Source organism: Prunus dulcis, chromosome 2 (assembly GCF_902201215.1).
Source record: "Prunus dulcis chromosome 2, ALMONDv2, whole genome shotgun sequence".
NCBI lineage: Eukaryota > Viridiplantae > Streptophyta > Magnoliopsida > Rosales > Rosaceae > Prunus > Prunus dulcis.
The window spans coordinates 23,608,268-23,624,476 of record NC_047651.1 but is presented as its reverse complement, the minus strand read 5'-3'; the positions used below and the strand labels follow the sequence as shown (position 1 = coordinate 23,624,476).

The 16,209-nt window shown below is 34.4% G+C and overlaps 2 protein-coding genes across 2 annotated transcripts; both read right to left on the bottom strand.

The window, feature by feature from the left end:
* Positions 1-888: 888 nt before the first annotated feature.
* Positions 889-4,281, bottom strand: LOC117619859 (putative glycerol-3-phosphate transporter 1). Its single transcript, XM_034349909.1, has 3 exons — positions 4,094-4,281; positions 2,134-3,207; positions 889-1,792 (listed from the first exon to the last, which is right to left on the bottom strand). The coding sequence occupies exons 2-3, from the start codon at positions 3,134-3,136 to the stop codon at positions 1,233-1,235; spliced, it is 1,563 nt and encodes a 520-aa protein (XP_034205800.1). The 5' UTR covers positions 3,137-3,207; positions 4,094-4,281; the 3' UTR covers positions 889-1,232.
* A 3,045-nt stretch (positions 4,282-7,326) lies between these two features.
* Positions 7,327-9,162, bottom strand: LOC117619858 (probable F-box protein At1g44080). Its single transcript, XM_034349908.1, has 2 exons — positions 8,863-9,162; positions 7,327-8,588 (listed from the first exon to the last, which is right to left on the bottom strand). Exons 1-2 carry the CDS (start codon positions 8,870-8,872, stop codon positions 7,465-7,467), a joined length of 1,134 nt encoding a protein of 377 aa, XP_034205799.1. The 5' UTR covers positions 8,873-9,162; the 3' UTR covers positions 7,327-7,464.
* Positions 9,163-16,209: the final 7,047 nt, after the last annotated feature.

Genomic DNA, 16,209 nt, shown 5'->3' with positions numbered 1-16,209 from the left:
ATCGTTTTTTTATTAAAAAAAATAAAAAGAAAATGGCAATAACAGCTCCTTAAACCCGTCTTTGTGCATTATGGTCAACTAAATGCCTTCAACTAAATGCCTTCACTGTAGCCAGCCACTAAAATATTTAAAGGGCCATTATTGGCTTTAGGAAGCTTTAACCTCAAACCAATCAGGTGGGTCTTCAAGCTTACTAGGTTACGTGCCTGCCATGTTTCAATGAGAACACTGTGACACAAAGTTCACGATGATAAAAGGCTCCATCTTCTTCCTCGCAGTCGTTGTCATTGCTTGACTTTTATCCATCGAGAAAGGTATATTTAAACTTGCTGCCACCAATTATCTCGTTTTTGGGAGACAACCATAAATAGTTCCCCACCAAACCTTCTTTCCTTTGTAGCTGCGGTGGCGTGGGCATGAATTAGCTGCCTACCACTTTCTTTGATGCTCAAAAGGGTTCAAGTTTTTTTGTGGAGAGGATTTAGCTATGCAAAAGGTTTTGGCCAGACTGAACTCTAGTTGCACTCCTTTGGTCCCCTACAGGCAAAAGAGGCTTTGAGTGGTCCTCAGCTGCTAAAACGCACAAACAAAAAGGGAGGCAAGTTTTCTTGTCACATAGCCTTGCTAAATGAAAGGATCAAAAGCTCTTTGCCGTACTATTTTGTTTGGTCATCATCACACCGACAGCGACAAAAAAAATAATAAATAAAAAATAAAAAATTTGAACACACTTTATCACAAGACATAACTATTTGTGGCAACTGGTGGATAACTTTTTGAATAATTTTCCATGAAAATGAGAGGAGGATCCTCTTCAAAACTAAAAGAAGCAAATTCCTGGTTTTCTCTTGTGTCACCCTGCATGGTGTTTGGTTGATGGCAACCAGATTTTCCAAACACAAAATAGCAGTTTGGGATGAATTTGTCATCCTTTGTGATTAATTTCATTAAAAGGCACAAAATAATGTACACACACATATGATATAGTACAAAGATACATCCCTAGATACACTCCAATCCCTTTTCTTTTCTTCCCTTCAACTTTCCCTTCAATGTGTTACGTATACTAGGGAGAAAGTTTAAAAAAAATCCTCTCCTTCCTAGGACCATAACAGAGGATCCTTCTCCTCTTCATTGAATAAGCAGCAAGTCTGAAGCAGAGCTTGTGGACACCCCCGATGATACCACTCATAACAAATGTTGTAAAAACCCAAAGAACATCCTCTGTATTATCACACATCAATTACTGTGGGTTGAGACCTTGATGCAGACCGCGATCTCGACTCTTCAATCTTTGCAGCTACTTCGGCCACGACAAGCCTAGTCAGAAGCAGCCCTGCAATTAGAGCTGCTGCCATCAACATTGTGAAAACTGCACTCCAGCTTTTGGCTGAAATATAGCCGGTTAATAATGGACCAATAGCAGCCCCAACAGAGCCTGTCCCATCTATAATTGCTGTTACCGTTGCCAATGCCCTCGAATTCCCACGCAATGAGCTATGTGTTCCCAGGTCCGCAGACACAGCTGTTGTTATTAGAGCATATGGCCCATTAACAAACATGCCGGTGATGAACATAAGTGCAATGTTCACAGCCATGGATACATGGCCATAGCTTCGGTAGAAAAAGAGAGCAGGGATAGCACAGTACATGAAACTTGCAGCCGTGATGGCTCTGGCATCTAAGCGATCAGAAATATGGCCAGCAAGGATTCCTCCAAGAACTCCTCCAACATCGAACAATGTGGATAAGTTACCAGATGCCTCACTGGATAAGTACTTTCCGTCAATAGCTGCAACATGTGTTAAAATGTAAGTCAGCCAATCACAAGAGTATGCCGTGTTAAAAGTAATGTGAGCCAAGAAAATGTGTTAAAATGTTCACAATGACTGAATTTTGAATTGTTGACAAACAGAAATATGCTACTAGCCAGTTAAAGAGAACTCCCTCCAAAGACTAGACACCGACACAAAGCATGTAATGGTAGAAAATTTTCAGTGAAAGTTCAGTTTCTTTAACTTCTCTGGCAATGCCCTTATCATCTTTTAGTAATAATATGCTCCCATAAAAAAGCACATCAAGAAATGCTCTTAACATAACTACAAATTTGAAACAGCAAGGAAGTTGAATTACCTGTGTGACTAATGTAGAAAGGAAGCCAATAGAGAAATGTATAAGCCACCAACTTGGAAAAGAAAAGGCATAGAGCAAAAGGAGCAACTCCAGGAATTTTCCAAGCTTCTAGGAACCCCACAGCACTCTCCTTCACCTTAACCTCTGGTTCCAATAATGGTTCTGTTACTCCAGCTGCCCCACATTTCTTGGGAGAGTCCAATTCATCTTCTTCGGCTCCAACAGAGTCAGGACTAACAGGCAAGAATAGAAAAACCACCACACCAACGGTAGCAATTATGAGACCAGGGACTACAAAGGACCAACCCCACCCGTATTTCAATAGAGCGGAAGCAACCAAAGACCCTGTAATGTTCCCAACAGAAGTATGAGCATTCCATATACCCATAATCAGCCCTCTTTTCTTCTTCCCAAACCAATTACCAACAACTGCGACTACTGAAGGCCATCCAGTCGATTGGAACAAACCGGCAAGCATTTGAACCCCAAGGAAGTAATAGAAAGTGTGAATATTTGCCCAATATCCAATTCCAAATAACGAAGTAAAGACCCCGGCTCCCACCATTCCGATGGTTAGAAAGATCCTTAAGTTCGTTCTATCACCCAAATGTCCAGAGAAATACATTCCTATAGCATATACAGCCAAGAAAGCTAGGTCAACTTCACCAAGCAAGGCTGTGCCATCTGATCCATTAAACGGGGCCCAACCATCTCCAAGAATCCGAGACAACCTTCTGCCTTCAGCTGGTTCACTTAAGTAAGTCATCCTCCATGGGAAAAACTTCAAGCTCACATCTGAAGATTCGGGATCAAGGGTACTCTTGACTACGCTCGTGGTTTTTCGAGCGGCATGGTAGCTAGCATATGCTAAAAAAGTAACAATCAGAACAATGGCTTGGTGGGTTTTGTAGGAAAGTGGGGATTTCTTTATGTACTCTAATAACCGAATCCCTGGGGGCTTGCTGTAATTTCTCTCTGGTGCTGGCTCTGACATTGAAATCATGTATTGATTTTCACTCCAATATTAAGGGGAAGAAGAAGCTCTACCTCCTCTTATCCAGCAAAACCTTCAAGCTAAAGAAAGAGGGCGTCAGTAACATACAATATAGCAATCCCACAAACAACAAGAATGGAATTAACCAATGAAACTACCAGTTCAAGTATCTTGAGTTGGGGAACAAGCTCAATTTGACTTCTTTAATACCAATTCAGAACTGATAATCAAATATAAACTTATTTCACTATCAATTCCCTGATTCCCAACTTCCAAACATTCTTGCTAAAGTCAGAGGCTGGTTCAGGTATTTAAGAGAAAGTAAATAGCCTGAATGTCAATTCACTAGGAAATTCCCAATCGAAGTTTTCAGCATTGTCCATAATTCCAGTAGAAATTCAATAGATTGGAACAGAAAAAGAAACCAGATTTATAATCCTGATAAATTTCAAAAGAATCCAAATCAATCTAACTTGAAGATCATGCAGCTCAACTAAAGCCATCCGCATCTCAAACTACCAAAAATTACAGGGGAAAAAGCCTTGAGACAGGAAAAAGGAAAATTTTTAACAATCAGAACTGAAACTGTGACTCACCTAACCAGAATAAAGCATGAAACTTTGAAAAAAAAAAAAAAAAAACCCCATTTATAAAAATCTCCTGGAAAAAGAAACACAAAAACAAAAACCATCGACGTTCTCGCCACAAACAAAAAATAAATAAAACGGTCAAGGAAAATACAAGAATCTTATCGTTTGCCCAAGCAAATTGGAAACAATCAAAAGAGAAACACGAGAATCTTTCTTGCTTAGAGAATTAACGTTCTGAAACACACAACAAACTGAAAAAATCCAAATAAACAAACAATCAAAAGAGAACTACAAAAGGTCAAAAAGTTTGAAAAAAGAAACATATCCAGCTGAAAATTACAAGGATATTTATACATACAGGGTGAGGAACATATACCTATTTAGCTTAGCTGAGCTTGAGTGTAATGCTTTCTACTATATTCTCTCGTGAGTCGCGAGGTTTCTGGCCTCTGGATTTTCGATGTAAGTTGCTCAACAAACAACTGCTTTGGTTGGAGCTTTTTAAAGAAATGCGCAAACCAACGTGAGCTTCCGATGCGGGAGGGGAATTATATTTTATGATAGCCAAATCCCCACATCGCCCCCGGTTTGTCCTCTTTCGCTGGATTCGGATTCTCAGCTTTGGTAACTGACGTCGGAATATGAGTTGACGAAAATACCCTTATGGGAAGTGATTTGTCGGTTTTGCAATTAGCTTTGTTGGCAAGCACAGGAGGGAAGTGATTTGTCGTTTTTGCAATGTTTTTCGTGAGATCCAAGCTGGTGGTAAACAACGGCAGTAAGCATTCTGCATTGCCCATTGAAATCAACGCCGTAAAGTAGGATGACTTTTTAATTGGCTTTTGGAAACGACACAGCATTCTGGATATTCAGCGTTCCAAAGCCACTAAATTTACGACAACAACAAAAAACGACACATGTACACATGTAATTACAGGTGTCAATAGAAGCAGGCATGAGACGACACCGTTTTGTGTTGGTGAAACTGGTTGTTCAACATTTGGCAATACCATACCATGCATAAGTTACGTGGTGCTGTATATCAAATGACAAATGGCAACCAAATGCACATCAAATTCTTTCCTTCTTTCACTAAATGAAAATTTTGGTTTCATGGCGATGGCGGGCACATATCACATCAATCCTAATCAGTTTAAGGAAATGCTTTAAAATTTTATTTGGTTTGAAAAGCTCCAGTCAAAGCTCCAGCGGAGCTTTCTAAACCAAATAAAAGCTAGTCTTGTCTTTTTACCCTAAAAGTATTAAGGGGAAAAAAACACTCTGCATGTGAAAACACAAGCAGGAATTTACCTAAAACAGGAAGAAAAAAAGAAAAAAAAACAATGTGATTGTAAGCTAAAGGGGTCACAAAATTCAACTTTTCCCATACACAGGCACATCTTAGTTAAAAAGGGCAATTTGGTTAAATGAATAAAAAACCACCACCTCAAATAGCGTGGCAAATTCGTAATTCTACTAATCCAACCGGGTGCAGCAATCGTCAATCCTACTGGGCCCACCACATTACGAATAGAGAGATGCTGCGGGGCGGATCATGGAAAGGAATATCCGCATATCCAAGCGGAATTATCCGCATATCCAAACGGAATTATACCTGACGTGCTTTCTATATACTTCCCCGCCAAATCCCGGGCCTACAGTGCCGTGTAGGTAAAACACGTGCCATTGACGTGGCGAGGCAGATGGTTAGTGGAAGCTGTTTAAGCCCTTAAATGATGCACTCTCTCGGCGACTCGTGGCAAAGCATGCTTGGCCCTGTGTAGAATGCAGGTCTGCATCAGGATCAGGACAATCCAGTACGACCGCGAAGGAGACACAGAAATTAGGAAGAAACTTCGTTTTTTTGTTTCGATTCGACGTTTTCGGGGCTGTTTTGGATCATATTATTTATTTATTTGGGCCTCATATTATTTATAAGGGTCTCTTGATTCGGTTCAATCTTTTTACATTTTGGAAAGTTTCGTAGGTTGTTTTGTTATATCTACAACCATTGAATTTGGGTAATAAAAACGATGGTTGAAGCTATTAGAGCCTATTGTAATATACACAAGATCAGAAAGAAAAATAAATCTGTTTTCTTATAAATCCAGTTATCAAATTTAGACAGAAACCTAAAAGTTGTCGTAGTATTTGTTTCTTGGATTTCGACCTGCACAAAAGTTTGGGCCAATGGCTTTCCATAGCGACTTCAAATGGGATAATATTATACTTTTCCATGTTTTTTGGGTATGGATCAGCTAGAAATATTGCTGGTGTGGCATATTTGCTAGTTTTTTGTGGTTTCATGTGAGGCATCTGGCACTACAAAGTTGTCTATGTATTAAAAATCGTGAAGAAATTAACATGGTTGTTAATTTCAGCATAACGCATGTTATGCTCTGCTCCAGTGCCACAACATTGTTTCATGAGATTGTGGTTTTCATTTGACCTTCTTCTCCATCTGAGGTGCTTTCAACATAAGACCCACATAATGAGTTGCAAGAAAAAATTAAAAACATGGAGCACGTAGAAGAAATATCTGAACAAGCAAAGCTGTTAAAAAATAAGCTCACTTGGGCATGGATATATATGATGTAGACAAGCAACTCGAGGAACAGAATGCAATGGTTGTTGTAAGACTGATTATAGTCAACTTCAACTGTTAGAGTTGCTTGGGATGGGATAATAATGCTTCTAAAGGAATTGTGAACTAAAACAGATTGAGAGTAGTGGGCCTGGGCCTAGGCCTAGGCCAAGTCTGAAAGAACTCGATCGTAAGCATAGCTGCATGCATAGGATTCGGAATCCTATTGATTTAGGGATCGTTCAAAACAAAAGTTTGTTTGTGCTTGTGCTTGTGCTTGTGCTTGTGTATAGATAAGGGGGTTGAGGGTGAGCTCTCTTTCATTAATAAATAAAAAGCCCAACAAGGACGACGAAGAAGCAAAGCAAACTTCAATTTCTTACATCTACTATGAATTCACGTATCATTAATATTATGTATTTCGTCGATCTATTTGTTTTTAGGCTTCTTTCATCGATCAATTTCTTATATCATGTCTCGAAAACAATTTATGTTGAATTCTTAAAGGAAAAACATATAAAGGATTAGGAAAGTTGTTTTAAAGAAGAAAAAACATATAATTATATCCAGATTTACCTGTCGAGCATTGGTCACAAGAAAACAGATTAATTCTTGACTAATTATTTAATTTCCGGATAATCTATGGCCATTAACAAGTAAATCATCAAATAAATTCATGATCTGTGGCACTTGTTCATCGACCTTTGAGAATCTACATGGGTATCAAGCCCGCCACAATAACTCCCACCTGTACTGCGGCAAAAATAAATGCAACTATTCTGTTTTATTTGTTCTGTTTTTAATTGCTAGCTTAACAAAGGTCTCATGATGACTTTGTGTAATTGCGTTAACGGTTTAACAAATCAAATTGTTCTTTTAGAAAGAGGTTAAGCATACTTAAGGGTGACTTAATGCTTGAATTACCACATAGTATAACGACATTCCACTCGTGATACTTAAGTTGTATATAATGATATCAATGCAAACTAACCCATAAACATATAGTTAAGAAAAAGAAATATCAATATTAAATATCCTACTTACAAGATTAAAAGAGAAAATCATAATGAAAAGATCCAAAATACAACTCTTGAGGAAATAAAATAAACTAAAGACCATTGGAGTTCACTTATTAAGCCCCAAAACAAAAAAAGATAAAATCTTTACAACGGAAAACTTGGGGAAACCCACATTGATGGTCGTCTAGCCTTCCTTAATAGGGCCTTAACATCTGTGGTGTAAGGTTGTAAAATACTATGATCTTCGAGGTTATACACACCCAAATCATACACTCCATCACGTCCAATGACACTGAAACGATCTCGATCATGGTTGAAATATATGCAATTCGGCTTGCATCCAAAAGACTTTGAAGCTAACACATATAATGAAGAGTTATCACCCACAAAAATTGCAGCATCACCTAAGTTGCTTTTCTCAATCCAATCACACTGATTGAAACTGAATCCGAATACTCTAAATTTCTTCGTCACGCGTCTGCCACCTTCTTTAGTATAGTACTTATGAACCAGTAATAATTCTTTCTTATTTGAATCCAGGAGATATCCCTTGACACTGATGTTATTTGGTCCAAAATGGGGTTTAACCAAACTTAGATTGGAGAAAGACAGAGTAGTAATATCAAATGAAAAAAGCCTACTCTTATTATTAATAAAATAGAGTTTATCTTCAACGAAAGCAACTTCACGAATTAAGCGCCAACGCTTGTCAATACTTTGATCAGCATACGTCCATTTTGTGTCCTTATTGAGTCTAATAAATGCTAATTGACAATAATCCTCGTATATGACCGCAACAATGCAATCGTTAGCATTTAATACTGGATCTGCTGAAATTGTAGCCTTGTAAACAAAGTAATCACACTGTTTACTAAATATTTCTCTCCTAATATTAGGAGGGTGCAGTGGAGGAAGATGAATGGTTGAATTTGCTCTCTCTCCACCTTTAACCATATAGAAGGGATTTATTAAGTTCACCCTAAAACTTTCATCCACAACTATTAACCATCCTTTTGAAGATCCACAATATCGCTTATTCGGCAATCTTAATTGAAAATTAACAAGCTTGTTGTGCGCCACATCGTATAAATTCCATATATCTCTCTTTTGGTCACAAATCATGAGCATTGGAGCTATCATCTTAGCATATTGGCTTAGTGTATCCTTTGCAACACAACGCCATGGCTTACAAACAGCGCTAAATTCTAATGGTGACTCCAATCTCTCTACAACTAAATACAGAAGCTCCTTAGGCAAATTTGCCCAATCTGTGAACAAGGAAGAAAAACAAAAGTCAAATGAAGCCCTATTCTTCAATCTCCACCATGGTTTTGTCTTTTACTAACAAACATGTAAATTATGAATATAAAACTTAAATAATTGTTATGGATAACAAAACGGCACATCACAAAGCAGTCAAAGTACACAAACAAAACAGTTAAGAGAAAGAATTTAATCCTAAAAATTGATTTTGCATATATAGTTAAGAACCCTAAAAATATGAATACATAAATCCAATAGTTTCTCAGTGAGACAACATACCTGAATTCATAGATCCGAATCCGCAACAACACTTTTGGTTTTTCGTTTTATAAGTAAAAACCAGAAGAAATCCAAGTTGGATGCTCTTTTCGTTGGGCTTTGATTTGATTGCAAGAGAGCTCACACCACCCCCACCCCTATTTATACACAAATTTTTCTACTCCCAACAACAATACGATTTCCGATGATTGCGAGGATTCAGTTCTGCATCAGGATCAGGATGAGGAGAGGCAATATGACTTCGTTTTAGTTTCGATGTTTTCTAGGCTGTTTTCGTTTTGGATCTCATTATTTGGGGCCTCATATAATTCTTATAAACCCCTGGCTACTATGGCATTATAATGGCTGTGCCGATGTGCTCAGTTTACAACCTAAACCATGGATAATGCTTATTGTATGCACATGTCGAGTTGTTATAGGTTAAATTAAATGAGTCACTATAGAAAACTCCTATTCCTTTTATAATTCACGTATATTCAATTTAAATGTCTTTTAATAATCTATCATGTCTCGAAAACAATTTACTTTGAATTCTTAAAGGAAAAACATACAAAGGATTAGAAAAGTTGTTTTAAAGAAGAAGAAAAAAAAAAACCTAGATAAAAGATAATTATAAAAATGTTTTTCTTTACTTTTCCTTAATTTAACTTTTAATTAAAAAAATTCGTCAAAATTTGTCCTTCTTTGGTAAAATGTGTTATGGGGTTGGAACTAATATTTTTGATCGTGTCGTTTGCCTCTTTGCCAATTTTTTTATTTATAATTTTCTTGTGAAAATTTGCAGGCAGCTGGTTTTGCTTTGTGTTTGCGGTATGGCAAAGCAACTCTTAGCTCCTCTGCTGATTGCTCTTGGATGTGAAATATTTGTTATGGAAGCGAACTGATTGCTTAAAAAACAGGTGTTTGATTTTGCACCTTTGTGGCTGTGTCAGAAAATTCATCTGCTGCCGACTTATTTCCAAAAATCACACAAGGGAAAGTAATCTTTTGAGTGTTGTGCTCCACATTTTGAATTCTTGTATGTATTCTGTTAGAGGAGGATGATGAAATTGTTGGTAGTTTGATGCCTTCAATTTCATGTGAGGCATCTGGCCCCACAAAGTTGTCTATTTATTAAAAATCATGAAGAAATTAACCTGGTTGTTAATTTCTGTACCTATCTATCTTTTACTAAACATTTATAAATTTCTTTCAAGAAGTATTGTTTGTTTTTCTTTTCTGATGATATTATATGATGTGTTTTCAGCATAATATGTTATGCTCTACTCTAGTGCCACAACATTGATTCTATATTACGTAAATAGAATTTAATTATTTTGTGGACTTTTTCTATAATTTTTTTAATACTAATTAATAATTACTAATTAAAGTAATTCAAAAAGGTTAATACATACTATGCTACTTAAAGGGTGTAGCCTACCTTTTCATAAAAAAGTTAAAAATAAAATAAAATAAAAACTGAGTATAAGTATAGCCGTGCGGCTGTACGTTTTTTGGTTTTAAAAAAAAGGAGCCTCCAGCGTTTAGGCGCCACGTGTCCCAAAAAGTAGTACAGCCGCACGGCTAGACTATTTTTCAAAAAGAAAAATATAGTACAGCCGCACGGCTATACTATGTAAATATAGTATTTAATAAATAAATAAAAGAAGAGAAGGACCCTCCAAGTTGCATTAGCTTGTACTTTATAGATATTAATTTGCTTGTTTAAACATATCCAAAGTAGATATTAATCGGTCACTATACAATATTTTAATATAATTTTTATAACGTACATTATTCTTATTCAATAATATGTGAGAATTATTTGTATAATACGTGAACTTTGTGTGTCTTACTGAAAATTTTGTAAAACGTATGTGTATTAAGCATTACAAATACGTACAAACATGTACAATACGACTATTGTACGTTGAGATGCGTATAAAACACGAATGTATTATTGGAAACTACGTACGTACGTACAGATATATATATATATATTACGACTAATTAAAGTAATTCAAAAAGGATAAGATATTACTTAATTACATATATGAAATGAAGGAAGTTGGCCAAAAGAAAAAGTAAAGAAACTAATTATATATTTTTAAATTTTATACTTTGCCCCAAAAAAAAAAAAAAAAACACATGAACACTTCTCCCGACGAAAGTTCGTCGGCAAAGATCTATGCCGACAAAATTTGCCGGATTAGGTTTTCCCCGACGAAAATATCTTTGCCGACGAAATTTCGTCGGGAAAGTTCTTATTTTTGAAAAATAAATATAAACTTAGGATGTTTAGGTTAATTAATTTTTAAAAATTTTATTTTTAGTAACTACATAATGGGCATTGGAGATTTAATTAGTTGAATTAGAAATTATATTTTAATTATTATTTATTTAATGACCTATTTATGATTAAATATTTTAATTAACATCATGAATTATATTACTTAATGAATAGTAATTCAATTTCTATTTTTCTTTTTCTCCTTTAATATTCACTAAGTTAATTACTAATCAAAGTAATTAAAAAAAAAAGTGAAATACATACTATGCTACTTAAAGGGTGTAGCCTACCTTTTCATAAAAAAATTTTAAAAAAAAATTTTAAAAACTGAGTATAAGTATAGCCGTGCGGCTGTACTTTTTTTGGTTTTTAAAAAAAGGAGCCTCCAGCGATTAGGCGCCACGTGTCCAAAAAAGTAGTATAGCCGCACGGCTAGACTATTTTTCAAAAAGAAAAATATAGTACAGCCGCACGGCTATACTATGTAAATATAGTATTTAATAAATAAATGAAAGAAAGAAGGACCCTCCAAATTGCATTAGCTTGTACTTTATAGATATTAATTTGCTAGTTTAAACATATCCAAAGTAAATATTAATCGGCCACTATACAATATTTTAATATAATTTTTATAACATGCATTATTCTTATTCAATAATATGTGAGAATTATTCGTATAATACGTGAACTTTGTGCGTCTTAATGAAAATTTTATATAAAGTATGTGTATTAAGCATTACAAATACGTACAAACATGTACAATACGACTATTGTACGTTGAGATGCGTATAGAACACGAATGTATTATTGGAAATTACGTACGTACGTACATATATATATATATATATATACATTACGACTAATTAAAGTAATTCAAAAAGGATAAGATATTACTTAATTACATATATTAAATGAAGGAAGTTGGCCAAAAGAAAACGTAAAGAAACTAATTATATATTTTTAAATTTTATACTTTGCCAAAAAAAAAAAAAAAACACACATGAACACTTCTTCCGACGAAATTTCGTCGGCAAAGATCTATGCCGACAAAATTTGCCGGATTAGGTTTTCCCCGACGAAAATATCTTTGCCGACGAAATTTCGTCGGGAAAAGTCTTATTTTTGAAAAATAAATATAAATTTAGGATGTTTAGGTTAATTAATTTTTTAAAATTTTATTTTTATTAACTACATAATATATTTGGAGATTTAATTAGTTGAATTAGCAATTATATTTTAATTATTATTTACTTAATGACTGATTATGATTAAATATTTTAATTAACTTCATGAATTATATTACTTAATGAATAGTAATTCAATTTCTCTTTTCCTTTTTCTCCTTTAATATTCACTAAGTTAATTACTAATCAAAGTAATTAAAAAAGTGAAATACATACTATGCTACTTAAAGGGTGTAGCCAAACTTTTCATAAAAATTTAAATTATTTATTTTAAAAAAAAAATTCAAAACCTGAGTATAGCCGTGCGGCTATACTATTTTTAATATAAAAGGGAAGACCCCAACGTTTAGGCGCCACGTGTCCACTTTTTATTAAAAAATAAAAAACTGAGTATAGCCGTGCGGCTATACTATTTTTATTATAAAAAGGAGGACCCCAACCTTTAGGCGCAACGTGTCCACTTTTTATTTAAAAAAAATAAAAAACTGAGTATAGCCGTGCGGCTATACTATTTTTAATATAAAAAGGAGGACCCCCAACGTTTTGGCGCCACGTGTCTACTTTTTAAATTAAAAAAATAAAAACTGAGTATAGCCGCGCGGCTATACTATTTTTAATATAAAAAGGAGGACCCAACGTTTAGGCGCCACGTGTCCACATTTTAAAAAAAAACAGAGTATAGCCGTGCGGCTCTACTCTGTTTTTGTTTTTAAAAAAAGAGCCTCCAGTGACTAGGCGCCACGTGTCCCAAAACAGTATAGCCGTGCGGCTGTACTATTTTTCAAAATCCCAAAATGTATAGCCGGCCGGCTAGACTATTTTTCAAAAAGAAAAATAGTACAGCCGCCCGGCTTTACTATGTAAACAGAATTTAATTATTTTGTTGACTTTTTCTAATACTAATTAATAATTACTAATTAAAGTAATTCAAAAAGGCTAAGATGTTACTCAATTACATGTATTGAATTAAAGAAGTGGGCCAAAAAACAAAAGCAAAGAAAGTAATTATATGTTTATTAAAAAGGATTAGATTTATAAAAAAAAATTTAAAAAGCATTACAAATACGTACAAACATGTACAATACGACTATTGTACGTTTGCTTTTTAAAAAAATTAGATGCGTATAGAACACGAATGTATTATTGGAAACTACGTACGTACACACACACACACACACACACATATATATATATATATGATGACTAATTAAAGTACTTAAAAAAGAATAAGATATTACTTAATTACATATATTAAATGAAGGAAGTTGGCCAAAAGAAAAAGTAAAGAAATTTTAAAATTTTATACTTTTCAAAAAAAAAAAAAAAAACATCAACACTTCTCCCGACGAAATTTCGTCACCAAAGATCTATGCCGACAAAATTTGCCGGATTAGGTTTTCCCCGACGAAACTATCTTTGCCGACGAATTTTCGTCGGGAGAGGTCTTGTTTTTAAAAAATGAATATAAACTTAGGATGTTTAGGTTAATTAATTTTTTAAATTTTTATTTTTATTAACTACATAATATATTTGGAGATTTAATTAGTTGAATTAGCAATTATATTTTAATTATTATTTATTTAATGACTGATTATGATTAAATATTTTAATTAACTTCATGAATTATATTACTTAATGAATAGTAATTTAATTTCTCTTTTTCTTTTTCTCCTTTAATATTCACTAAGTTAATTACTAATCAAAGTAATTAAAAAGGTGAAATACATACTATGCTACTTAAAGGGTGTAGCCAAATTTTCATAAAAATTTAAATTCTTAAAATAAATTTTTTTTCAAAAACTGAGTATAGCCGTGCGGCTGTACTATTTTTAATATAAAAGGGAGGACCCCTACGTTTAGGCGCCACGTGTCTACTTTTATTAAAAAAATAAAAAACTGAGTATAGCCGATCGGCTATACTATTTTTAATATAAAAAGGAGGACCCCAACGTTTAGGCGCCACGTGTCCACTTTTATTAAAAAATAAAAAACTGAGTATAGCCGCACGACTGTACTATGTAAAGAGAATTTAATTATTTTGTGGACTTTTTCTATAATTTTTTTTAATACTAATTAATAATTACTAATTAAAGTAATTCAAAAAGGTTAAGATGTTACTCCATTACATGTATTGAATTAAAGAAATGGGCCAAAAAACAAAAGCAAAGAAAGTAATTATATGTTTATTAAAAAGGATTAAATTAAATTTTTTTATTTTTAAAAAAGCATTACAAATATGTACAAACATGTACAATACGACTATTGTATGTTTGCTTTTTAAAAAAAGGAGATGCATATAGAACACGAATGTATTATTGGAAACTACGTACGTACACACACACACACATATACATATAAATATACATATATATATATATATTACGACTAATTAAAGTAATTAAAAAAGAATAAGATATTATTTAATTACATATATATATAGCTGTGCGGCTGTACTATTATATATATAAAAAGTCCGGCCAATGGCCTAAGCCCACGTGTCATAGAGGCCTAGGCCCACGTGTCAAAGAGGTAAAGCAATACTATTTTTTAAATGCAAAAAAGGAGTATCGCAGCATGGCTACACTATTTTTTTTAAATTCAAAAAATAGGTATAGCCTTGCGGCTATACTATTATATATATAAAAAGGCCGGCCCATGGCCTAAGCCCACGTGTCAAAGAGGCCAAAGCCATACTATTTTTTAAATGGAAAAAAAGAGTATAGCCGAACGGCTATACTATTTTTTTAAAATTCAAATAAATAGTATAGTCGTGCGGCTATACTATTATATATATAAAAAGGCCGGCCCATGACCTAGGCCCACGTGTCAAAGAGGCCTGAGCACACGTACATCAAAACCATAACTCTACCCTCCATACTGTACATATAGGTATTCTTTTGGAGATGAGGATGGGGGCGGAATCTGTAAAATTTCAAGTATGTCCGATGTGGGGGGCAAAGACATGTCTTTTTTCTTCAGAGAATACTAAACATCAGCTATAAGAAGCCCAATAATATCTGGGTCGATAGATGCATCACGGAGACCTTGAAGGGCTTCTAATATATTTTCACAATGCACCAATAATAAAAATATAGATTTCTCTGGAGGCTAATCTTTTGAGGCGCCCTTTGTGAAAATCCTACATTAAAAAACCACACTCTTATAAAGGTGTTTATAAAGAAAGCACTATGATGGATTTGTAAGTGTAGTTAACATTGGGGAGTTGGGCCAATGGCCTAAGCTATAGCAAAGGCTTTGGATTAGGCTTTCAATAATAATACTTATATTAATCAAAGACTTGGGCATTGGGCCTTGGGGCTCTTGGGCTATAAAGAAGTAAAATAAATAAATTTTGGCCTAAGCCCACGTGACCAATAGGCAATGTCATGCTATTTTTTAAATGCAAAAAACGAGTATAGCAGACCGGCTATACTATTACATATATAAAAAGGCCAGCCCATGGCCTAAGCCCACGTGTCGAAGAGGCCTAGGCCCATATGTCAAAGAGGTAAAGCCATACTATTTTTTAAATGCAAAAAAGGAGTATACTATTTTTTAAAAATTCAAATAAATAGTATAGCCGAGCGGCTATACTATTACATATATATATATATATATATATATATATATATAAAGGCCAGCCCATGGCCTAAGCCCACGTGTGAAAGAGGCCTAAGCCCACGTGTCAAAGAGGTAAAGCCATACTATTTTTTAAATGCAAAAAAGGAGTCTATACGCACGGCTATACTATTTTTTTAAAATTCAAATAAATAGTATAGCCATGCGGCTATACGCACGGCTAGACTATTTTTCAAAAAGAAAAATATAGTACAGCCGCACGGCTATACTATGTAAATATAGTATTTAATAAATAAAAAAAAGAAAGAAGGACCC